Source organism: Saimiri boliviensis, chromosome 11 (genome assembly GCF_048565385.1).
Source record: "Saimiri boliviensis isolate mSaiBol1 chromosome 11, mSaiBol1.pri, whole genome shotgun sequence".
NCBI lineage: Eukaryota > Metazoa > Chordata > Mammalia > Primates > Cebidae > Saimiri > Saimiri boliviensis.
The window spans coordinates 41,978,148-42,002,439 of NC_133459.1; the positions used below are offsets into that span (position 1 = coordinate 41,978,148).

At 52.2% G+C, this 24,292-nt stretch overlaps 2 protein-coding genes across 13 annotated transcripts; one reads left to right on the forward strand and one right to left on the reverse strand.

Annotated features, from left to right (window-relative positions):
* Window positions 1-5,334: 5,334 nt before the first annotated feature.
* TMEM125 (transmembrane protein 125) lies at window positions 5,335-8,641 on the forward strand. 3 transcript variants are annotated; one of them, XM_010347489.3, is made up of 3 exons: window positions 5,335-5,493; window positions 6,860-7,025; window positions 7,259-8,641. In XM_010347489.3, exon 3 carries the CDS (start codon window positions 7,378-7,380, stop codon window positions 8,026-8,028), a length of 651 nt encoding a protein of 216 aa, XP_010345791.1. In that variant the 5' UTR covers window positions 5,335-5,493; window positions 6,860-7,025; window positions 7,259-7,377; the 3' UTR covers window positions 8,029-8,641. The 3 variants fall into 3 exon arrangements, with proteins under 3 accessions (XP_010345791.1, XP_003937011.1, XP_074236769.1); XM_003936962.4 differs by lacking the exon at window positions 5,335-5,493 and adding an exon at window positions 5,521-5,864; XM_074380668.1 differs by lacking the exon at window positions 5,335-5,493 and adding an exon at window positions 5,887-6,623.
* Window positions 8,642-11,779: 3,138 nt separating this feature from the next.
* Window positions 11,780-23,536, reverse strand: C11H1orf210 (chromosome 11 C1orf210 homolog). Of its 10 annotated transcripts, none has more exons than XM_074380669.1 (4): window positions 15,565-15,830; window positions 14,233-14,326; window positions 13,210-13,326; window positions 11,780-13,065 (listed from the first exon to the last, which is right to left on the reverse strand). In XM_074380669.1, the coding sequence occupies exons 3-4, from the start codon at window positions 13,226-13,228 to the stop codon at window positions 12,746-12,748; spliced, it is 339 nt and encodes a 112-aa protein (XP_074236770.1). In that variant the 5' UTR covers window positions 13,229-13,326; window positions 14,233-14,326; window positions 15,565-15,830; the 3' UTR covers window positions 11,780-12,745. The 10 variants fall into 10 exon arrangements, with proteins under 10 accessions (XP_074236770.1, XP_010345783.3, XP_010345782.3 ...); XM_010347481.3 differs by lacking the exon at window positions 15,565-15,830 and adding an exon at window positions 15,382-15,536; XM_010347480.3 differs by lacking the exon at window positions 15,565-15,830 and adding an exon at window positions 15,364-15,536.
* Between the last annotated feature and the right edge of the window lie 756 nt (window positions 23,537-24,292).

The window sequence follows — 24,292 nt, forward strand, 5'->3', positions numbered from 1 at the left end:
TGATGCTTTTTTGAGAGGCCTGAAGATCCTTTCCTGAGGAAGAAATGCAGATTAAAATATAGGTAAGTTTCAAGCTTTAAGACCAGAAGGGTCAATTTCTATTTTCATCCAAATGAACAGTCTATGGGAGTACTGGGCCTGTTTCAAGAATAGCCTAAAGTAGGAGCATGGCAGAAGCTGGAAGACAGCCCCACAAGTACTGGGGAAGTTGCTCCATGTATGAATCTGTTAAGTTTATTATATGTGGGGCTATGAGGTTCTAGCTCTGCACAGAGGCCAATGGTGTCCTGCTGCTGCTCTAAGTAACAGAAACCAACTCCAGTCAGTTTAAGCAAAAACGGATAATATTTGTTTTGTTTTTTGAGATGGTATCTGCTCTGTCACCCAGGCTGGAGTGCAGTGGCATAATCTCAGCTCACTACAACCTCTGCCTCCCCAGGTTCAAACAATTCTCCTGCCTCAACCTCCCGATTAGCTTGGATTACAGGCATATGCCACCATGCCCAACTAATTTTTGTATTTTTAGTAGACAGGGTTTCACCATGTTGGTCAGGCTGGTCTCAAACTCCTGACATCATGATCTGCCCGCCTCAGCCTCCCAAAGTGCTAGGATTACAGGCATGAGCCACTGCACCTGGGGAGAATTGTTTTTTTTTTGAGGCAGAGTCTCCCTCTGTCACCTAGGCTGGAGTGTAGTCATATGATCTTGGCTCACTGCAACCTTAGCTTCCTGGGTTCAAGCAATTCTCCTGCCTCAGCCTCCCAAGTAGCCACCCAGATAATTTTTCTGCTTTTAGTAGGGACAGAGTTTTGTCATGTTGGCTAGGCTGGTCTCAAACTCCTGACCTCACATGATCCTCCTGCCTCAGCCTTACAAGTGCTGAGATTACAGGCTTACACTACAGTGCCCAGCCAAAAAAGGAGAATTTGTTATCCGGCTCTAGGTGTGTCTCATGGAATCTCCAGACAGAAATACAACCAGGTCTCAAGGAGAACTTGAATCAAGGCCTGGTTCACTCCTGGAGTCCTCCTCTCTCTCTCGTCCTTGCCCCTTTCGGCAGACCAGCTTCCCCTTGCCAGTTCCGCTGGCAGAGGGCACCTTAGCACCTCTCATTAGTAGAAGCCCCTAAGCCGAAACAGTCCAATTTTACATTGCCAAAATTGCCAAAAAAAGGAATTTTTTCAGCCTAGCTTGAGTCTGAGGCTCTATCTAATCAACTATAGCTAGCCACAGTGGTGGGTCACAAAACATGATCTGGTTGCTGGGATTCTTCCTTGCAGGAGGATGGTCATGGTGAATGGGACCAATACTTGGAAAGATGTAGATGTGTATCTCGGGGAACTATCACTCACTGAGAAGGGGGTGGGTGCCTGGAGGCATTGGAAGCCTGTAGGTACACTGTGCCTTATGTCCATTGTCCCCTGAGACTGCCCTCAGGACAGCAGGAACAGCGCCTCTTCACTCACCACTGTATCTCCAGCACCTGCACAACACCTGGTCCACAGGAGGGATACGATCAATAGATGCTGAATGGATTAATTCTTTGTTGTTGTTGTTTCTTGAGACAGAGTCTTGCTCTGTTGCCCAGGCTGGAGTGCAGTGGCACAACCTTGGCTCACTACAACCTCCACCTCCTGGGTTCAAACGATTATCCTGCCTTAGCCTCCTGAGTAGCTGGGATTACAGGCGTGAGCCACTACACCTGGCAAATGTTTTGTATTTTTAGTAGAGATGGGGTTCCACCATGTTGGCCAGACTGGTCTTGAACTCCTGACCTCAAGTGATCCACCCACCTCAGCTTCCCAAAGTGCTGGGATTACAGCTGAGAGCCACTGCACCCAGCCTAATTAATCCCTCTACTTATATAAACTAAGTCCTGTCATTCCCATCTTACAAATGAAAGAGACTGTGACACACAGAGGTTAAGCAGTTTTTCTCCCGTTTCACAGCTAGAGCTGGGGCTTGAAACTTCATCAATCTACCTCCAAATCCAGTGTTCTTTCTACTATTCATTCATTCATTCACTCATTCATTCAACAAATGTTTATTGAATACCTACTCTATGCCCATCCTGTTCCAGGAGGTAGGGACAGGACAGTGAACAAACAGACACAAACCCTTTCCTTCATGAAGCTTACAATCTAGGAGATAAAATTTCAGATTGATAAGAAAGATCCATAGCATGTCAGAAAGTGATAGTGCTAAGGAGAAACGTAAAGGAATAAAAGAAATACCAAAACCTAAAATGCAATTAAAAAATAAATAAATAAAAAGAAAAAGAAAAAAAGAAAAAAAAAAAAAAAAAGAAATAAGGGCAGAGGACAGGAAGTACTGGGAAGGTTGCGATTTGAGGCAAGGTGGCCAAGAGGGCTCCCTGAGAAGAAGCCATTTGAGAACATTCCTAAAGGAGGGAGGGTGGCAGGGAGGGAGCTGTGTGGGTCATAGCATTCCAGGAAGATGAAGCTGCGGGTGAGGAGGCTCTGAGGTAACAGGAATTAAGCCAGGGAGGGCCTTAAGGCAATGGGCGGACTCTGTTCCCCTGAGGAAGGCGGGCAGCTGGAGGGGCTCTCCACCTCCCGACTGGATCACGGGCCACTGGGTTGAGAACAGCCTGTGTTGGCAACATGGCACAGAAGCCTGGAGACAGCCCCACTGCCTCTGCGTTCTCCCACAATACTCCCATTCACCACCTTCTCCTGGATCTGCGGGTGGTTCATCCGCACCTTCCACTCCATTCGCGCAGCAACCTCCTACTCCTGACCTTCACTCGTCCATGTGAATTACTAACCCAACAACCTCTGCTTGGAGGACAGAGTTCAACAGCCCTCTGAGGAGCCTGCCTTTCCACCTGACTCCACGTTACCTGATGAGACCCAGAACAAGAACAGAAACTTGCCCAATGTTTACACCGATGAAGCTTTTAGTCTTTTTTTCTCCCATCCAAAAAGTTCCCTTCAAATCCCCAAGGGAAGGGGAAAAGGAAGGAAAATGTCATGGGTCGCCTGCTGCAGCTCTGCCTGAAACAGCTGGCCCATGGGTCTGGCTGGGACTGGACCCTCCTGGGGACCAGGCTGGGTAAATAAGTGTCAGATGTGTGCAAGCGGAATGTGCAGCCAGCAAGCCCTGTGGGGCCCCTGGCTCCCTTGCTCCTCTGAGTCAAGCCCCTTTATTATAAAGGGGATACCTTTATAATGCTCTGCAAAGTGGCGGGATGAATGCCTGCAATGCCACCCCATTGTCTCCCCACCCCGCTCCTCCCAACCACCCTCTGATCCAGCCTGCCCTGACCTTTTTGGAGGGGAAGGACACCTAAAGCTGTGCCATCCAGTAAGGACACAGCCACATGACAGATGTGGTACCTGGGCATTTGCAATGTGGCTGGGATAAATGAGATGCACTGAAGTGTAAAATAACACCCACCAAATTTTCGAGACTGTCATCTCCACACTCTGGGGAGCCAAGGCAGGAGAATCGCTTGAATCCAGGAGTTTGAGAACAGCCTGGACCACAGAGCAAGGCTCCCATCTCTATTTTTAAAAATAAATTACCCTGTGCAAAATAAATGGTAAAATAGCTCAACAACGTATAATGTGTTTTGGAATTAAATAAAATATATTGATTTAACTGTATTAATCTTGTGGGTTTCTTTTTCATTTTTGAATGCAGCTTTTCCACAAGTTTAAATTATATATGTGGCTCACACTATATTTCTAGTGGACAGAGCTGTTCTAGAATTATGACTGGCCCCCACGGAACAAAGCAAAAAGATGCGAAAGCAGGTCAAGCACAATTATTTTGTGAACTGATAATGGCAAGATAAGTGTGATCTTGTTCACACATCAGGAGGAGAAAGCAGCAGACATCACAGGGGCTGGTCCAGGAAATGGGGTGCAGCTTATACCCGCTCCAGCCAGCCTGCCCTTCGCCAGTCCGGAGGGTAGTGTCTGTGGTGCCAGGTTTGCCTACTAGAAGCTCCAACGATGTCCCTGTTAAACTTCAGAACTCTCCATGGGCACCTTATACGGTCCGAGTGCCTCACTCTGGCCTTCAAGGCCATGAACAGCCTGAGCCAAACTTGTCTTTTTAGCTTCATCTCACATGCTTCCTGCTCAAAACCCCCACAGCTATCCGTTCACGCTTTTGTTTCATCCGCTAATCAATCATTCAACGAATATGTTTTGATTACTTCCTACATATTAGCTACTGAGGTCATGATGATTAGCAAAAGAGGCACTGTCCCTCTACTTGCTGGAGACCACACATCTAGCAGGGGATGACAGGTAAGTACACAAAAGGCACTTCAGCACGTTGCAGTAAGAGTAGTTGTTGGGGAAGCACAGAGGCCATGGGTACACCAAAGAGGCACCTAAACCAGCCTGCAAGTCAGGGAGGGCTTCCTGGAGGAGGTGGCATCTCCGTTGAAGAATGCAAGTTGCGCTGAGGCTGGGAGTGGCAAATATCCCAGGCAAGGGACAACTCGAGTTCAAAAACTGGAAGAGCAGAGAGGAGAGCAGGGTGCCAGTGGCAAATGACTGGCGTGGTGCATATGGCAGGGGCTTTCTGATTCTTGTGAAGGAGTGTGGCATTGCTTCTGAAGTGTTTATTCTAGGAGCTCCTGTCTCCCACCCGAAAGGCCTTCACCCCCTCTCCGCCCCCACTCCACTCCCTGTTCACTCAAATCCTGCTTCCCCAGCAGGATCCAGTCTGTGGGGTAAGGCATTTGAGGCTTTAAGGAAGCATGAGCAAGGGGCTTGTGGAGGCTCCAGCCCAGGGCCAAGGAATAGAGGTACTGGGGCTGCGTTTGGGGGTCCGGTGGTGTTGGAACTTGGGGCTAAAGCTGAGTTTGAGGTTCGTGTTGATTTGGGGGGCTGGATTCAGGAACGGCAGTTGAGGTTCGGGCTGAGCGTGAGGTTGGGATCTAGGATCTTAGTCAGAACTTGGGTTGGAGTTAGGAGTTGGAGGCTGAGGTTTCTAGCCAGATTTGGGGTTGGATTTGCAGCTGGAACTGGAATTGAGTTTGGAAATGGGGCTGGGGGTTGGGGCTGAAACGTGCAGCAGGAGCTGGGGCCGGGGTGGAAGCTGGAATTTCTAGCTAGGGTTTGCAACCGCAGCTGGAGTTGGGAGCTGGTTTTGAAACTGGAGCTAAAGCTAAATTAGGGTCAAAGCTGGGGGCGGGTTGGCGCCCAGGCTCTGGGGCAAATAGACGACATTCCTCCTGCTGTCCAGGTCTGCGAATTGTGTTCCAAGCCCTAACAGCAGCAGACAGAAGCCCCTCCCTTCCCAGGAATGCCTCTGCCAAGCAGAAGGAGCAGTGCCACGTCAGCCAATCGGCTCAGGCCCTGCCCTGGAAACGACACCTGTTCATCCTCCTCCCCCCACACTCACCTGAGTGCAGGTTAGGCAGGTGAAGTGTCTCTCCGGAAACAGAGCTGGAGTGCCCCACCTGCTTGGCCCTGCCTTCTCGGATCGGATTCAGCACGTCCAGGCTTCTCGTGAGTTCCCCAATAGTACCCCCAAGCCCCACCGCCCCCACCTTCTCCCATAGCTTTTCCTCTCAGAACCTCCACCCCACCCCCAGCCCGGCCCCCACTGGCTCAGCACACCTGTGCAAGCACTTTCAGACCAGCGAAGCCACAGCCCAGGGGAATGCTGGGACTGACTCCCTGGCCACGCCCACCTCCCCCACTGCCTTGGGGGCATCGGCACCAGCCCCTGCCCACCTGGAGGGTAGGGATCAGCCTCTGCAGAGGAGTCTCAGGGAGGACAGATACCTCAACAGGATGTAACCTGTGCACGGCCACATAGTAATATTCCCAGAATGACCCACGACCTACGTCTTCTGCACTGTCCTGCCTTGGAGAGGGTAAATCGTTTTCATGTATTCCAAAGCACGCTTTGAGCATCTATGCAGGCTCTAGGCCCCATTGGGATTCTGAAACAAAGATGTCAGGTGACTCATCCCCACCCCTCAAGATAAATGTTATTGTCCTCACTCTTCAGATAAGGAGACTGAGACTCTTAAGAGATGAAACCCTCAAACTTCCTGGCCTCTCCCCCAGGCCCCTCTCCTGGGCTCTGCAGGGTCCACACCCGCACTTAGCACACGGACTGGGCCTGTTTGCTTCTGTCTCTGTCTCCTGCTGCAGACTGGGGCTCCCTGAGGGCAGGACCACATGTGTTTTATTTCTGCCCAGTGTGAGACATGCTGTCCTCTGGAGGGCAGGTTAAATGAGCAACCACTGTTAGGTGCCTGGCCAGGCTCCTGCCAGTGGGAAGGACTGGAGCTGGGGTTCAAATCCAGAGCCCTCCTTCTTCCTTTGCTCCACTTTAGAGGAATCATGGAGGAGGATGGCATGGGGGGATGGCGAGTGTGGACAAGAGCGAGGGGAGCGGGAAGACCAGTGAGGAGGTGGAGGAGGGCCGCGGAGACGACTGCAGGGAACTGGCTGGAGAAATGTTTAGAGGTGGAGCCGGGGACAGGCCAGGGATTAGATACAGCAGAGGCGGGAGGGGCAGGCTGAGAGGGTGGTGACGCAGTGCCTGAAGTGAGGAAGCAGGAGAAGCAGGTTGGAGTAAGATAACAAGCTTGGGTTGGGACCTGTTGCGTCACAGGGACATCGAGGTGACAGTTGACTCAGGAGGGAGGTCTAGGTTGGAGAGAGGAATTTGGGAAGTGGCAGCTTACATCACTAAACTTATGGCTGTGAGATTGGAAGTGGTGTTAGGAGAGGGAGGGTGTTAGGGGTCTGGTCCTAACCCACAGAGAAGGAGACACGGCCCTAAAAGAGAAGAGTCAAGGTCAGTCAGGCTTCTGGTTCCAGAAGGGTTAAGTCATCAGCACCCCCTCCGTCCCCACAGCTCCCCCCCAGGAACCAGTGGTGACAGCTGAGGCCATGTGAGTCAGATCCTGAATGAGGCTTTATCTCTGGCTGATCATCCCATCATCCACCGTGGCACCAGCTCCCTCAGCCAGCCGGGATGGGACAAGCGACTGAGAGAGCCAGAGGCAGAGCTCAGAGCCTGGGTGAGGGGATTCCCTGGAGGGTTTGCCGGAGGGTGGAGGGTACTCTATGGGCAGGGCACTCTCCTGGGGTCATTGAGAGGCATTCCCAAGGGACAGTGCTGCAGAGGGGACTTTCCCAGGGGAGATTCAGGGTGACACCAGGGTGGATTCTCAGGGACCATCCCAAGGCTCCCAGGTGCGACCATGGGGGACAGGTGGCCTGGGAAGGTAAGACTGTAACCTTTCCCTTACAGGTGATGGTGACCACATCCTGGACTGTGAGAGGAATGGGACTCCGGGCCTGTAACTGCCAAGCAGGTGGCAGGGGCTCCAGGCTGTGATCTGCACCCTCTGACCCCTGCCTGACCAAGCCATGTCTGAACAGGAGGCTCAAGCCCCAGGGGGCGGGGGGCTGCCCCCGGACATACTGGCAGAGCAGGTGGAGCTGTGGTGGTCCCAGCAGCCGAGGCGCTCAGCGCTTTGCTTTGTCGTGGCCGTGGGCCTCGTGGCAGGCTGTGGGGCAGGCGGTGTGGCACTGCTGTCAACCACCAGCAGCCGCTCAGGTGAATGGCGGCTAGCAACGGGCACTGTGCTCTGTCTGCTGGCTCTGCTGGTGCTGGTGAAACAGCTGATGAGCTCGGCCGTGCAGGACATGAACTGCATCCGCCAGGCTCACCATGTGGCCCTGCTGCGCAGTGGAGGAGGGGCCGATGCCCTCGTGGTGCTGCTCAGTGGCCTCGTGCTGCTGGTCACCGGCCTGACGCTGGCCGGGCTGGCCGCTGCCCCTGCCCCTGCTCGGCCGCTGGTCGCCATGCTGTCTGTGGGCATTGCTCTGGCTGCCTTGGGCTCGCTTTTGCTGCTGGGCCTGCTACTGTATCAAGTCGGCGTGAGTGGACACTGCCCCTCCATCTGTATGGCCGCCCCCTCCACCCACAGTGGCCATGGCAGCATCTTCAGCATCTCAGGACAGTTGTCTGCTGGACAGCGTCACGAGACCACATCCAGTATCGCCAGCCTCATCTGACGGAGCCAGAGCCCTTCTTCTCATACCTGCCTCAGCGTCCCCAGAGCCGAGCCAGGGCGTGGGTGCATGTGGACACTGAGTATATGTGAGTGCGTGTATGGCCCCAGCGGGGTCAGCCCTTCTGTGGGTGTGTGGCATGTGGTTAAGAACCCACGTGTTCCCACACATCCACATCATGGGAAGGTCACTGCGTGCCTCCTGGGACCTGGGTGTTTGTGTCCGTGGAACTACCTGTCTGTGTCTCAGGTCAGCAGGCTCAGAAACACCTCATGCTGACGATGCCTGAGCCCCATTTCTAAAACCCCTCAAATCCAATCCTGTCCTATAACATCCGTCAGGGATTTCCATGGGGGTGACCCGGGCCTGCTCACGGAGGAGGGTAACTGCTGGCCAGGCAGAAAGGATGTGGGCTGTGGACAGACCTGGAGGGACCCTCCGCTGTGCTAGCAGCTGGGGGAGTTGGGCGAGTGATTTCACCTCCCCAGCCTCCGTTCCTGGAGGTTCGTGGCTGTCGGGGTTGTGGTCATTGATTGTGAGGTGGAAGTGTCATTGTGTATCAAAGGCGGGGCTTGTGGCAGAGATGCAATAAAATGGCCACTGCGTCGTCACTGTCTCCACCTCACGATCTCACCGCAGAGGCCCTTCCCCCCCACCCCATGCCTCGCCCCGTCCAAAGCGAGCTCCTCACTCCTGTCTCAGCCTCATAAAAGGTGCCTTGAAGGTCTCCTCAGCCAGGCCTGTGGTTTCTCCTCTTAGGTAGGGAGAGCATCGAGTGGATGGATGCCAGCTTCGGGAAGGCGGTGGGTTTCCAGGCCCAGGGAGGGGCGAGGGACCTGAGTCCTTCACATTTGCTCACATGCTGGTTCAAGATGAGGCCTTGAGTGTTGGGTGTTATCAGCCGGTTTCTCTGGTGTCTGCACCTCCCTTCGGCTGTGCCTCTTCCGTGGATTCCCTGAGGGTGGCTGGGAGGCTAAAGCTCCCTGCCCCACCTCTGAAACCAGAACATCCCGAGTCTGGCAGAGGAGGGGAAGACTGCTGCCAACGGAGGGAGGGAACAGCGCGCACAGACCCAGGAGAGAAAGACAAGGCATGTCCCAGAACGCCAAGGACAACAGAAACGGCTCCCCCGGGTGCTCCAGGGGCGCCTCATACCATGTTCAAAAGTGACCCTGCTCCTCTTATCTTGAACAGCTCCTCCGTCTCACCCGGAGGTGCCACGCTCAGGGGGCACCTAGGTTAGAGACTCTAGACGGCACCTGCACTGTCTCCTCAGTCAAGTCCAGTGACAAATCACCAACTCCTCCAGTTTCTGTCACACAGATTTGTCTGGCAATCCATATCGTCACGCTCACTGCCCAGAAGGGACCCTCTTCATCCCTGCCCGAGTGGCACAGCAGCCTCCCTCTAGCTCCCCACTTCTGCTCTTTTCTCTTCATTGCCCTTCCCGTGGCCATGCACACACACACGCACATCCTTGAGCCAGAGCGATCGTCCTAAAGCTAAAACGAAAATCTGCCTGAGAGCCGGTCTATGGCTCCCAACCCTTCCAGGCTCCCTAACCTGGTTTGGTCTCACTCAGAGAACCCCATGAGCAGCCCTGCTGAACTATTTCCACCAACTCCCCAGGCCCTCTCCCTTCTGTCAGCCTTTACATGTTCCATTCTCTTTGCCTTCTTTGTCCTTCAAGAACCAGTTCTCCAGGGTGTCTTCCTTGGCCCTTAGACCAGTGAGTTGCCCTCTTTCTATGCCCACAGCACCCTCCATTGTAGACCCGTCTGCAATTCTTTTTGTGCCTCTCTCCTTGATCAGGTGAGCTCGTCCTAACCAGGTTGGCATTGTGCCCATCTGTGTATCCCTCACTCCCAGCATGGGCCTGACACAGAGTAGCTTCTTTATTGGGTGGATGAAGAACTCCGGCACGGCCCGATGGCAGTGTGTGCCTCCCAAGTAGCTGGGAATACATACATACATACTTTCGCTGCCTCCCCTGCAACCAGAAGCCCACTGGCATCTCTGTTCTCTTTGTAAAGCTGCTGCCTCCTGACTTCACTGCCCTCTCCTGTCTACTTCCCTGACCATCTGGTTAAGGTTCTGTGGCCCATCATTTCATCTGCTCTTTGACAGACTCCTCGGAGTCCTTAGCCCCCTGCCTTGGGTCCCACCCTCCCAGCCAAACCCCCTCCATGGACAAATCCACCCATCTGCCTTGGATGCCCCTGCCCCACTGTGAATGACCATTAGAGAAATCTGCACACCCAGACAGCCTACTGTCACTGGGAACTCCTCTATCAAGTTCTCAGCTGAGGCCAGGCATGGTGGCTCATGCCTGTAATCCCCACGCTTCGGGAAGCCGAGGAGTGTGGATCACTTAAGCCCAGGAGCTCAAGACTAGCCTGAGCAACACGGCAAAAACCCTGTCTCTACTAAAAATACAAAAAAAAAAAAAAAAAGTTCTCAACTGAATCTGCACTGCAACTTGTCAGTGATGCTGCATTGTCCTGGTCGGCTACTGCGCCCGCAGTGACTCTGAAGTTCTCTCTACCCTCTTCAACCCCCACCCCACCCCGCCCCATCCCACCACATCCCCTCCCTCTGTGCTCACCTCCCACCCCCCAACACCATTCTCTACAGAAGACTTAGCCTCCTCCCTTCATGTGAAGGCAACAACCCCTGACGGGAGCCCTTCACCACGGCACCCACCAAATCTCTCCTCCCTGACTCCTGCCAATGGCCTTGGCAGCCCAGCAGAGGAATTTGGACCTTGTCCTCAGGACACTAGAAAACATGGAAAGACTTCCACCAGGGGAGTAGGGTACCATGGCCCAAACAGGATTTGGGACTTGCTGGCTGCCGTGTGCAGCCAGGGATTGGCCATAGAAGAAAAAGAATGAAAAGAAATAGCCAGTCAATCTCAATTGGCCACCTAGGGACGAGAAGCAGCTGGCCCAGCTAGAAAGGTTGGAAAGAGTATCCCAGAAAGAAGGACTAGTACAAAGAAGGGTCCAGACCTGGAAATCTAAATCTAAATCTAGCTCATGCCTGTAAATCCCAGCACCTTGGGAGGCAGAAGCAGGAGGATGGCTAGAGTCTAGGAATTCAAACCAAGCCTGGATGATATAGTGAGGCCCCATCTCCACAAAAATAATTAGCCATGTGCAGTGGCACATGTATGTATACCCAGCGACTTGGGAGGCTGAGATGGGAGAATCACTTAAGCACAGGAGGTTGATGTTGCAGTGAGCTGTAATTGCCCCACCATACTGCAACCTGGATGACCTTGTGTCCAAAAAAAAAAAAAAAAAAAAAATAGGTGGCTCACGCCTGTAAACCCAGCACTTTGGGAGGCCGAGGTGGGTGGATCACCTGAGGTCAGGAGTTCGAGACCAGCCTGGCCAGCATGGCGAACCCTCGTCTCTACTAAAAATACAAAAATTCGCTGGGCATGGTGGTGGGCACCTGTAATCCCAGCTACTCAGGATGCTAAGGTGGGAGAATCACTTGAACCTGGGAGGCAGAGGTTGCAGTGAGCCAAGATTGCGCCATTGCACTCTGGCCTGGGCGACAAGAGCAAGACTGCATCTCAAAACAAACAAACAAAAAGATGAAAATAAGATGTAGGCAGGACAATACTAGAGAAACCCGCAAGGTGTTATTAGAGGAAAAGGCTCATGGAAAGTGTCCTGGAAGGGGTAACATGGGAGCAGTGTCTTCTAGCTCTGAGTGATAAAGCCCAGCTCAGGAAAAACAGAAATGAGTGACAACTTTTTATTTTTATTCAAAATGAAAATAGATTAATTCCTGTGAAAAACATTATAACCAGATTACCCACTTTATTGATAGGAAAGTATTGCATTAAGAAGCTGGCCTGGTGCAGTGGCTCACGTCTGTAATCCCAGCACTTTGGGAAGACAAGGTGGGCAGATCACCTGAGGTCAGGAGTTCAAGACCAGCCTGGCCGACATGGTGAAACCCTGTCTCTACTAAAAATACAAAACTTAGCTGGGCGTGGTGGCGTGCACCTGTAATCCCAGCTACTCGAAAGGCTGAGGCAGGGAGAATTGCTTGAACCCGGGAGGCAGAGGTTGCAGTGAGCCAAGACGTGCCATTGCACTCCAGCCTGGGTGACAAGAGTAAGACTCTGTCTCAAAAAAAAAAAAAAAAAAAAAAAGAAAGAAAAGAAAAAGAAAAAGCAGCTTGGCACTGGTTTTCACCTGCTCAGATGTTACCACCTGGGCACATTTGTAATGCTGGCAGGTAGGCAGGTCACACAGGGCCTACTGACTAGGGTTTTCATCACAGTCAGAGAGGATTTAGAAGAGCAGTGTAGGCAGGTGGGCCAATGTGAGCAAAGGTGGCTGGGGAGACTGCATGGGCAGTGATGGGGGAAGAATAACATTTATTCTATGAGTAAAGTAGGGGAAGGCAAGAAAAGAAGCCAAGAGGCCTACAGGCCTGATCACAGAGGGCCTTAAGTCCACACTCAAGCCTTTGTTTGGCTTTGTCCTGAGAGCAGCAGGGAGCCATTGAGAGTCATTGAGCAAGAGAGGGTTCATTGTCACTTTGGTGGCTAGTGTCAGGGAAGTGGGGATTGCTCCATCCCTGGCCAACCTTTAGGCCCCAGCCACCTCTGTCCCTGAGGTTCAAGACTCCGATGTCATAACCACTGTCCTTAAGCTGTTGGGCATGAAGGGAGCAGGGGGTGTCCAAACGCCAGCGCTCAGAGGGAGAAGTGGTCCCTACTTTCTGTCTCCAGCTCTCCAGTCCCAGGCTGAATGTAATTGTCCTCGATGAAGCCATCATCATCCTCATCTTCGGCCATCTGTGGGCAGCCCCTCCTTCCTGTCTCGGGCAGTGGGCGGTGCCGGTAGCTGGCATGGTATCGGCGGCAGAGGTGGCATTTGGCAGCAAATGCAATGAGGAGAGAGAGGACCACAGCCCCCAGCACAACCCCTACCAGCACAGGCCATGCTGTAGCCCCAGTGCCTGGGCCGGGGGCCACAGCGGATGCTGTGGGGAGCTCCGAGGGCCCCACACGTGCTGCAGAGAAAGGGACAGCATTATAGGTGGGCCCCAGAGGGGGCTCCCTGGAGGAGCCAAGAGGAGTGTAGGCAGGGTCCTTCCCCCAACCCCAGCAGCTAAGGGGAACCCCCCCACCCCCATCATCCTCCCACTGTCACTCACTTTTGTTTGTCTCATTCATGGAGGGGCCTGATGACACCAGTGAGTCTCAGCCTCCACCAGAAAAAGCCCTGGGTCTGAGGAGGCCCCAAGAAGCCAAGAAACCCCAGGGCACAAGTCCTGGAAAATAACATAGGTCTGGGTGTCAGGGACCATCACAGGGTGCACTTTCCAGGTCATACAGCCATGGTAGCACTGCACAAACTCCGAGGCCTGGACACCTGACCCCAACAGCTGTCCACAGAAGAGAAACAAGCTGAGCCTACAGAAACTGGCTATTTGTAACGGATCATCACAGGGTTGGGCTCTAGAAGCTGCTTAAAAATAAATAAATAAATTGTAGAACTTACTGAGCATTCCTTACAATTCGGCCACCAGGCATCACGCTCACCAAACCCAGTAAGATGGGTATATACATTATCCCCACTTTATAGATGAGGGCTCTGAAGCTAAGAAAGGTGAACTGACTCAACCAGAGCCCCCAGATTCGAACCCAGAGCCCAGTCTGTTGCACTGCTTGGTAAGCTGAGGAGGAGACAGAGGCAGAGGTGGGTCCTGGCTCCCAAAGGTCAGAAAACAGCAGTTGCCTGGAGCTACACGGCCAAAGCGGAGACCACACATGGGGAGGATGATGCAAGTCCCTACCAAGGACAAGGGCCCCGGACACAGCCAGAGCAGCCCGGCCCGCTCCCTCTAAGTTGAAAGCCACTGCTGCCCACCTCCACCTTCAACCCTTCAAGCAAACCCCTGTCCATTAACCTCTACTCACAGGAGGCCCATACTCTGCCCCCAGAGGGAGGCTTAAGCCAGGGAGTATCCAAACGAGGATCACCTGAATCAGGAAATGATCGCTCAGGGCTGGGGGCGCCTAGAGGAGGAATACCTGAATTAAGGGCATAGCTGGAGGAAGGTCATCTAGGCTTGGAAAACCTGGAGGAGGCGCACCTGGGTCAAAGGAGTGTCTGGAGGAGGCGCACCTGAATCTGGGGAGTATCTAGAGGAGGAGCGTGAAAGTCAGAGAAGTACCTGGAGGAGGAACGCTAGGGCTGGAGAGTATCTGCAGGTGGAGCCCCTGAACCAGGGAGTCCTTGGAGGCAGAGGAGCCAGGCTAGGGAAATACCTAGGAGAGAAGTTGAGGGGCGTACCCCGGCATATTCTTTGATACAAGTGCCTTCAAAATGCCCCCCTACCTCCTCACGTCCAACCTGGCATCAAGCCCCGTCAGCTCTTCCTCTAAGCATTTCTGGAATGACAGTACCCTCCTCTTCACCCCACTGCCGCAGCTGAGTCCAAGCCATTCTTCCCTTGTACTCTAGCCATAATCTCCCCTGGTCTCCCCACCTCTGGTCTCTTCCCCAGAGTGATGGGCCTAACAACCCAAATCTGACCCCATCACTAGCCTGCTTAAAATCCCTTCAAAAGCTCCCTGTGCCCCATGGTGCCTTGCCATCCAGCACATGGCCCTCAAGCCAAACTCTTCTTCCTCTTCTTTCCAGTTCCCTCCCCAGCACTTCAGACAGACACACATGCCCCCCCCCCACCCACTCACCCACCCTCCGGCTCCCTGGCCACGCCCTCCTCAGCTTTGGGGGGCCCAGTTTGTCAAGGCCAAATCAGACCATACCTACCTGTGAGGTTGTCCCTGAATCTACCCTGGGTGACCTGTCACCATCCTGCCCAGTCAACCACCAGTCAGAACCAGTCATTGCTAGGTGGGCCGCTCCCTGGGGGTTGGGGGGCAAGGGCTGGCTGAGGGATCTGTACCCGGGCTGGTGCTTGCAGGGAGCTGGGCACTCAGCTGCTCAGTGCAGTGCTTGTGAAATTAATGAGGGGAGAGGGAGAGACGTCCTGGGAACATTCTGCTCATTCATTCCTCAGCCTGCGGTGGGCCTCATCCTAACACTAGGTCCGAAAAACATGCTATACTGGGATTAACTGAATTCAATCTGACGTTTCTAAGATTGTACTCCTATTCCTTTCTTCCCTGTCCTGTCCCTGTGAATTCTGCCCAAGAAGACTCGCACACACTAACCTTCCAAGGGCACATATACACTCTACAACAGGCCTCTGAACTCACAGCCCACACTGACCTGCCCCTCCCCCCAGGTCACACTTTCCTCCACCAGTAAACACCCTCTGATATGCACAGACACCTACCCCCACTCTGTCGTGTACCTTCTTTCCTGCTGCCAGGAGCCCCTGGGGATCTGTGCAGGGCCTGGGTACCCCCTCCCCAGCCCCTCGGGCCTTCTTCTCCGTTCCCACCTTCAAGAACTGTGTACAGTCCGCGGAATAAGCTTCCGGCTGGGGCCGGCAGAACCTGGACAGGTGGGCGGGCCAAGGCCAAACTTGACTCACCTGCAGAAGCGGCGGGGGCGGGGCTGCAGCTGCAGGTCGGGCAGAGGGCGGGCTGCAGGCAGCGCCTCCAGTGGGGAGGGTTCATTTTACATCTCCCCAAGCTTTTGCCAAGAACTTTATGGGTGTATGCCTCACTCTCACCCCCTAACACTGGGGGTTTCTACAGCTGGGACCCAGAGAAGGGTCCCGCGGGCCCTAGAGGGGCAGACACCTCAGCAGGCAGGTGCTCAGGCTGATAAACAAGTGAACTTCCGGTGGCTGGTACAAAGTCCAGAGTCGAGGAGGGAGCTTTGCAGGCCTGTAAGGGTGGTGGGTTGGAACCAGGGCGGGCGGGGAGAACATTCGTCCCAGGCAAAGCCAGAAAGTCCAAGAACACTCCAAACTTGTCTGTCAAATGTATAAGTGTGTAGGGAGTGAGGGGTGGATCTGGATGAGGGCTGAGCCTTCACCTGGATCTCAGGATCCTGTGACCCCACCAGCCAGGCTCTGAACCTCTCCCGGGTGCTCTCTGATTCCCTTGTGCCCTACTCCTCATCTCTGGGCCTGATCCCCCTTGTTCTTCGAGTTCCAGTTCAGGAGTTACCTTCCCTGAGCCCTCCCTCTACCCTACAAGCCCCACTCTCCACGCCCAGATCACCCACTATCACAGCATTTCTCATTATCTTGTGATTCTTTGCTCTCCCGGGGTCAGAGGGGCAGGCCTGGGCAGCCTGCGGGCTCCCAGCACAGTACTAACCCAGGGCAGCCTCCCCGTAACTACCTAAGGGAGGAAGGACAGCAGGCGCCAAGGTCTCGAGGCCCCGAATTCACAAGGACAGAAAGGGCACAGTGGGAGCAAGGGCTGCAGAGAGGCCAGGCATGGTGGCTCATGCCTGTGATCCCAGCACTTTGGGAGGTCGGAGCAGGTTGATTGCTTGAGCCCATGAGTCAGAGACCAGCCTGGGCAACATAGGGAGACCCCATCTCTACTAGAAACACAAAAATTAGCTGGGCATGGTAAAGCTCACCTGTAATCCTAGTTACTGAGTAAGCTGAGGTGGGAGGATTGCCTGAACCCAGCAGTTTTAGGCTGCAGTGAACCATGATTGTGCCACTACACTCCAGCCTGGGCAACAGAGGAAGACCCTGTCTCAAAAAAATAAAGGGGGGGCTACAGAGAGGGGTTGCAAACAAGGCATGGTAGGACTGTGGCTGGAAGGTGGGATCAGTTCGCACTTGGCCTTGAAGATCTTAGGATAAAATCTGAACGCTCAGGGTCATCCCTTCCCACCTTTCCTGCCTCCTCTGTGGCAGCTACACCAAACTATTTTCTTTTCTTTTCTTTCCTTTTTTTTTTTTTTTTTTTTTGAGACAGAGTCGCTCTGTTACCCAGGCTGGAATCCAGTGGTGCGATCTCAGCTCACTACAACCTCTGCCTCCCGGGTTCAAGCTGGGATTACAGGCACATACCAACATGACCAGCTATTTTCGTATTTTTAGTAGAGATGGGTTTTCGCCATGTTGGCCAGGCTGGTCTCAAACTCTTGACCTCAAGTGATCTGCCCACCTCAGCCTCCCAAAGTGCTGGGATTACAGGCATGAGCCACCACGCCTGGCCACCAAACTATTTTCTATTCCCAGAACCCACCATGCTCCCTCATCTTCCTGGCTCTGCAGGCTCTGCTCCCTTTTCCTGGGACTCCTGCCCTTGCCACTCTCCCCTGTGTCCCTGCAGATGTGGCCCTTCTCCCCTATATCCCTGAACATGTGGGAGTGTGATTTTCTCTTTAGTTTCCCCTGCCAGCCTGTAAACTCTGGGGGAGGACTCTGCATCTGTCTTATTTCCATCATATCCTCATATCTAAAATGGCAACAATACACACTCCTGAAATGAATTTGAGGAAAAGGAGGATTATCCTGGATGGGGCAATGAGGCACCAAGGAGGGCTTAGGGTTTTACTTTATTTTTGAAGCAAGGAAATCATGAAATTCAACTGATATTAAAAACCTACCGGCCGGGCGCGGTGGCTCAAGCCTGTAATCCCAGCACTTTGGGAGGCCGAGGCGGGTGGATCACGAGGTCGAGAGATCGAGACCATTCTGGTCAACATGGTGAAACCCCGTCTCTACTAAAAATACAAAAAATTAGCTGGGCATGGTGGCACGTGCCTGTAATCCCAGCTACTCAGGAGGCTGAGGCAGGAGAATTGCCTGAACCCAGGAGGCGGAGGTTGCGGTGAGCTGAGATCGCGCCATTGCACTCCAGCCTGGGTAACAAGCGCGAAACTCCGTCTCAAAAAAAAAAAAAAAAAAACCTACCTTGTCCTAGACACTGTGCCCGGTTTTGTTAAATTGAGGTGTTCATATTCCATAACCTAATTCACAGTACATAAAATTCCCCATGTTAGCCATTTTCAGGTACACGATTCAGTAGTGTTTAGTACATTCATAATGTCATACAACCATCACTCTAGTTCTAAAACATTTTCGTCACCCCAAAGGGATACTCCTGACCAATTAAGCAGTATATTACTCCCCATGTCCCTTTCGACCATTAATTTATTTTCGATCTCTATGGCTTTGCCTGTTCTGGATATTTCATATAAATGGAATCTCATTTGTGCCAGCTTTTTAATGAACAATTTCACTTAATCATTGTAACCATGCTATGAGATAGATGTTAACTGTCCCTTTAACAGAAAAGGAAGATGAGGCTCTGAGAAGGTAACTGGCATGAAGCCCTGCAGAGGAAAACAAGCAGACAGTCTGCACATCCATCATTCAGTGAATATTTTTTGAATGGCCACCAGAGTCACAGCCAGCCCATATGTCACACATTGCAAAATAGCAGATGCCAACCTGCTGGATGGCCCCACATCGTGGGAACAGAGGGCAGACTGGGTATCAGCACCTGCGGCTCCTCGGCCGGAAGCTCTAATGCAGTGAACAACCTTTACAACCTTCTGTGGCAGCCCTGACCGCCATGAGGTAGGCTCTGTGCTAGCCGCTGGGACAGTTTGTGCTGCCATAAAGCTTCCATTCTGGTAGATAGGATGAGCAATACACAAAGAAATAAATAAGATTATTTCAGATAACACTGAGTGTTGGGAGGAAAACAGCTTCATGATAGCCTCACGTGAGCATAAGAGGCGGCTGTTACTTTAGAGAGTCGGAAGAGGGGACTCACTGAAGAGGGCACATTTGAGCTGAGATTGGTTAAGAGGAGACAGTGATTGTGCCAATATCTGTGAGCAGAGTGTTCCAGGCAAAGGAAACCGCCAGCACAAATGCTGAGATGCGGGAGCACGGCGGGCTTGCTCAGCCACAGCAAGGTGGCCGCCGAACAGAGTACAGAAACAGGGGCAGATCCGAGGGGCTATAGTAGGGGCATGTCCAGAGCTATTCCTGAGGGGCCTCCTCAGCTCTCTCTGGGAGATGGGAAGCTGATGGAGGTTTGAGCAGAGGACTGCTCTTTGCATTGTAAAGGAACCGGTCTGTCTTCTGCATGAAGTACGGACCAGGGGAGGCCAGGGTAGAAGCAAAGGGCAGGTTAGGAGGCTGGTGCAATCGCTAGGAGAAAGGACATGTGGCAGCAGGGAAGTCCAGTGGAGGTGGGGACAAGGGCTCAGACTCCAGATAGATTTTGAAGGTAAAGTTGACACAATTGGCTGATTAAATGTGGGCCTTTAGAAAAAGAAAGGATTCAAGAGTAACTCCAAAGTTTGTTTTTGTTTTTCTTTCTTTTCTTTTTTTTTTTTTTTCTGAGATGGAGTCTCACTCTTTCTCCAGGCTGGAGTGCAGTAGAGCGATCTCGGCTCACCCCAACCTCTGCATGCCGGGTTCAAGTGATTCTCCTGCCTCAGCCTCCCAAGTAGCTGGGACTACAGGCGCACACCATCATACCCAGCTAATATTTGTATTTTTGGTAGAAACGAGGTTTTGCCATGTTGGCCAGGATGGTATCGGTATCTTGACCTCGTGATCCACCTGCCTCGGCCTCCCAAAATGTTGGGATTACGGGCGTGAGCCACAGCGCCCGGCCAACTCCAAAGTTGTGACCTGAGCAACTTGAAGACTGGAGCTGTCATTTAATGAAGTGGGAGGAGTCTAAGAGGGCAGCTTTGGAAGGGAAACTAGGACCTCAGTTTTGGACGCGTTGGATGCCTGTGAGCTATCCTGTAGCATCCTATGTACAGCGTAGCATCAAGTGGCTTGGATGCAAGAGGTGGACGCGGTGGAGACTAGAAACACACCCTTAGGAACCAACAAAATGTGACGATTTTCAAAACCAGGCATCTGGATGAGATCCCCAAGGATAAGTGTAGAGAGAGAAGAGCCCTAGATGTTCCAGGAGCAGAGGTCAGGGTGGGGAGGAAAAGCAAGAAAGGAGACCAGAGAGGGCCCACGTGGGAGGAAGCAAGTACAGGAGGGTCCTGGCCAGGGAAGAAAGCGTTTCAGGGGCAACGGCTTAGCTAGCTGGGTTAGTCAAATGCTGCAGGTAAGTTTGTGAAGATAAGGAGTGAAAACAGACCTTTGACATTGGCAAAGTGGAGATCACCGGTGACCTTGACATGAGTATGGTTTTTTGTTTTGTTTTGTTTTGGCTTGGCTTGGTTTGCTTTTTTTGAGACAGAGTCTGTAGCCCAGGCTGGACTGCAGTGGCGTAATCTCGGCTCACTGCAACCTCTGCCTCCTGGGTTCAAGCGATTCTCCTGCCTCAGCCTCCCAAGTAGCTGGGAGTAGGCCTAGCTGGCGCTAGGTCTGTGATGGGAGCCTTAGGAAGCTTTCCCCTGATGGCTTCCATTTATCCAGAGAAACAAGAAGCGGTGTCTTCAGCTGAGTGAAGAGCAGGAAGGGGGTGCTGAGACCGAAGAAGAAAAGAGAAGGTATGAATTCACCACCCCAGAGCATGGCAAAGAGAATGGACCCAAACCGTGTAATGGGCTTGCCAGACAGCCTCAGACCCCCTTTAAGGTAGATGGGCATGGTCAGTGAGGGTGTCTGAGAGTTTTCCTTTTCTAGTCCCTCCAAGCGCAGGTGAGGAGACAATGGAGAGAGGGGTTTCACCAGGATTGGGGATTTGCTGGGCAAATGTGATAAAGCAAGAGCAGGGCGGGCAAGGGAGCTGAGCTGCAGGCAAGGGAGTGGTTGTAATGATAGACCACGGTATCTGGAGAGGGTAAAGGGGCAAGTGGGGACAGAGTAGTGTGGGGAACCCAAAAAAGTGGTAGGATCAATGGATTTTAGGATGGATTGCTGGTGTACTGGAGAGTGAGTAGAAAAAAATAGAGAAACAGGAGGTGGCAGGAAGATGGCAGCAGACAGAAACTGAACTTATACAAGGGATGCAGGGTTTTTTTGTTTTTGTTTGTTGTTGTTGTTGTTGTTGTTTTGAGACAGTGTCTCGTTCTGTCACCCAGGCTGGAGTGCAGTGGCACGATCTCAGCTCACTGCAACCTCTGCCTCCCGGGTTCAAGTGATTCTCCTGTCTCAGTCTCCCAAGTAATACAAAAATTATCTGGGCATGGTGGCTCATGCCTGGGATTACAGATAATCCAGATAATTTTTGTATTTTTAGTGGAGACAAGGTTTCACCATGTTGACCAGGATGGTCTCGATATCCTGACCTCGTGATCTGCCCGCCACAGCCTCCCAAAGTGCTGGGATTACAGGCGTGAGCCATCGCGCCCGGCCTACAAGTTTTTTGTTTTGTTTTGTTTTGTTTTGTTTTTTAGAGACGGGGTCTCACTTTGTCCCAGGCTAGAGTGTAGTGGTGCAATCATAGCTTACTGAAGCAACTGTCTCCTGGGCTCAAGCAGTCCTCTTAGGGAGCTGTAACTACAGGCATGTGCCACCACACCCAGCTAATTATTATTATTTTTTTTATTTTTATTTTTATTTTTATTTTTGGAGACAGGGTCTCGCTTTGTTGCCCAGGATGATCTCAAACTCCTGGCCTCAAGCAATCCTCTCACCTCAGCCTCCCAAAGTGCTGAGATTACAGGTGTGAGTCACCGAGCAGGATACAGGTGTTGATAGAGACTAGTCCTAGGATATGAACTATGTAGTGGTCCCAAGGTGCCGTCTACAGACCAGTGGTGGTTTCGCTCTTATCCAAAGCACACGATTAGCTCAACCTTCTAAATCAGAGGTCTAAAGATATCATTAAAAAAACTCTATGATCAGTGGCAGAGCTAGGATCCAGACTCAGGCTTCCCACTCTCGGTCCAGCACCTTTTCAGTTGCACAGCAACTACGTTCCTCTGCTCCTATGAGTAAAACTCACCATTCAGGTGTTGGACTCTCACAATCTTTGGACTGACAGGTCGCAATCACCTCCTTTAAAAAATGTGATTATATTTCCTAAGAAAACTCAGCGTGCTGCCATCAGAAGATCAGAGAATGAGTAATGAGCAAGCAAAAAAAAACCGAGGTGCCCTAGCCCCTACCCACATCTGCTCCCTTCATCAGACACAAGCCCTCCCTGCAGCAGATGGGACTTCTAACCTGAGGGCCTTAGCCTTGGGGTAGCTGCAGAGCCCTTTTGAGAACCCGATGAATGCAGGAAAACACGTGTGTGCACCCAGTCACAGATATGCTCACAGGCCTGATGCTAATAAGATGCTCCATAAAAATTTGTTGGATGAATGAATGGTTAGAATTCCAGGCAACTCACTTGCTCGCTCCTGATTAAGAACTAGTGTTATGGGCTGAGTGCGATGAGGCATGCCTGTAATCCCAGCACTTTGGGAGGCTGAGGCAAGCGGATCGCTTGGGCTCAGGAGCTGGACAACATGACAAAACAAAACAAAATTTCTGTTACCTACAAAAATTAAAAATTGGCCGGGTGTGGTGGCTCATTCCTATAATCCCAGCACTCTGGGAGGCCAAGGCAGGTGGATCACGAGGTGAGGAGATTGAGACCATCCTGGCCAACATGGTGAAACCCTGTCTCTACTAAAAATACAAAAATTAGCTGGACATGGCAGTGAATGCCTATAATCCCAGCTACTTGGGAGGCTGAGGCAGGAGAATTACTTGTACCTGAGAGATTACAGTGAGCTGAGATTGTGCCACTGCACTCCAGCCTGGTGACAGAGCTAGACTCTGTCTCAAAAAAACAAAAAAAAAAAATTAGCCAGGCACGGTGGTGCACACCAGTAGCCCCAGCTATTAAGGGGGCTGAGATAGGAGGATTGCTTGAGCCTGGGAGGTTGAGGCTACAGTCAGCTGTGATTGAACCAATGCACTCCAGACTGGAAATAAGACCCTGTCTCAAAAAAAAAAAAAAAAAAAACAACTGATGTTAACACTTTCCACTCTGTGTGTAGGGACCTCTGTTCTGTTGTAAGCAGATGCCCCTTTTGAATCCTTAGAGGACACCTTCCTTGTGTTTGCAAGCCTCTGAAGGAAGGCTGTCCATTTCCCAGGCTTCTGGCCTCTTCCAGCCTCTCAGAGAGGAATCAGCACCTCCTTGGGACTTAGGACTGTCCTTAGGGACACCATATTCTTCCTTCTTCATTCAAACTCCACCTTCCCAGAAGACCACCTTTCCCTATTCCTAGTCTGCCCTTCCTGACCTCCTAGACACACGCTGGTGTTTGAAGCATCCCTGCAGTCCCACTGATGACTGGGCTTGAAGCTTGGTGAATATGAGCCCTCTGACCCAGTTATTCCCAAAAAGTCACAGTTCGCTGAGGTAAGCTCAAAGGATCGATCCTCAGTGGAGCTTCCCAGGAGACCTCACACTAGGGAATGCTTCACAATCACAACTTCTAGGGTTTCCTCACTTCTTCAGGGGATACCAGCCTATCCAGGGCCATGTATTCCATGAAGCCCCTAGGGGTAGAGCTCAAGAAGCCTCATGCATCAGCAACCACACCACCCTGAAACTCCAGTACAATTACCTCATGGAGTTGCCGTGTCGGATCCAACATCAGCGTTCATGGGACAGTTTCTTCCTAAGCCACAAACTCCACCTCATCACATCTGACCTAGGAAGATAATTAGACATCACAGACATCACACATGCACAGTGAAACAATGGAAGTCTACGAACCCCTTGGTTATTATCTCTCGGATAGCTAGGTCTTGTAAGAACAGAGCTCTGCAGGCCTGCCAGGGACTACCACACCTTCTCCTGAGGATGTCACGTCCATGCAGCTGGCGAGAGGCCACAGACCCACTGGACAGAGCTGCCCCACCACACTGCCCCTCCCAGCCCTGCTTCCCTGGGCCCCAGCGATACTAACAGTCATCTCTGCCACATTCTTGTTTTTTGGGTGCCCTGTTAGAAAGGGGAAAGGAGGGCCAGGCGTGGTGGCTCACGCCTATAAGCCAAGCACTTTGGAGGCCAAGGCGGGCGGATTACCTGAGGTCGGGAGTTCAAGACCAGCCTGACCAACATGGTGAAACCCCATCTTAAAAAAAGAGAAAATTTAAAAAAATTTAAATTTAGGCCGGGCGCGGTGGCTCAAGCCTGTAATCCCAGCACTTTGGGAGGCCGAGGCGGGTGGATCACAAGGTCGAGAGATCGAGACCATCCTGGTCAACATGGTGAAACCCCGTCTCTACTAAAAATACCAAAAAAAAATTAGCTGGGCATGGTGGCGCGTGCCTGTAATCCCAGCTACTCAGGAGGCTGAGGCAGGAGAATTGCCTGAGCCCAGGAGGCGGAGGTTGCGGTGAGCCGAGATCGCGCCATTGCACTCCAGCCTGGGTAACAAGAGCGAAACTCCGTCTCAAAAAA

Bases quoted from the DNA above. Each gene is read 5' to 3' on its own strand.
- TMEM125 (XM_010347489.3), top strand. From the start codon at position 7,378: ATGTCTGAACAGGAGGCTCAAGCCCCAGGGGGCGGGGGGCTGCCCCCG.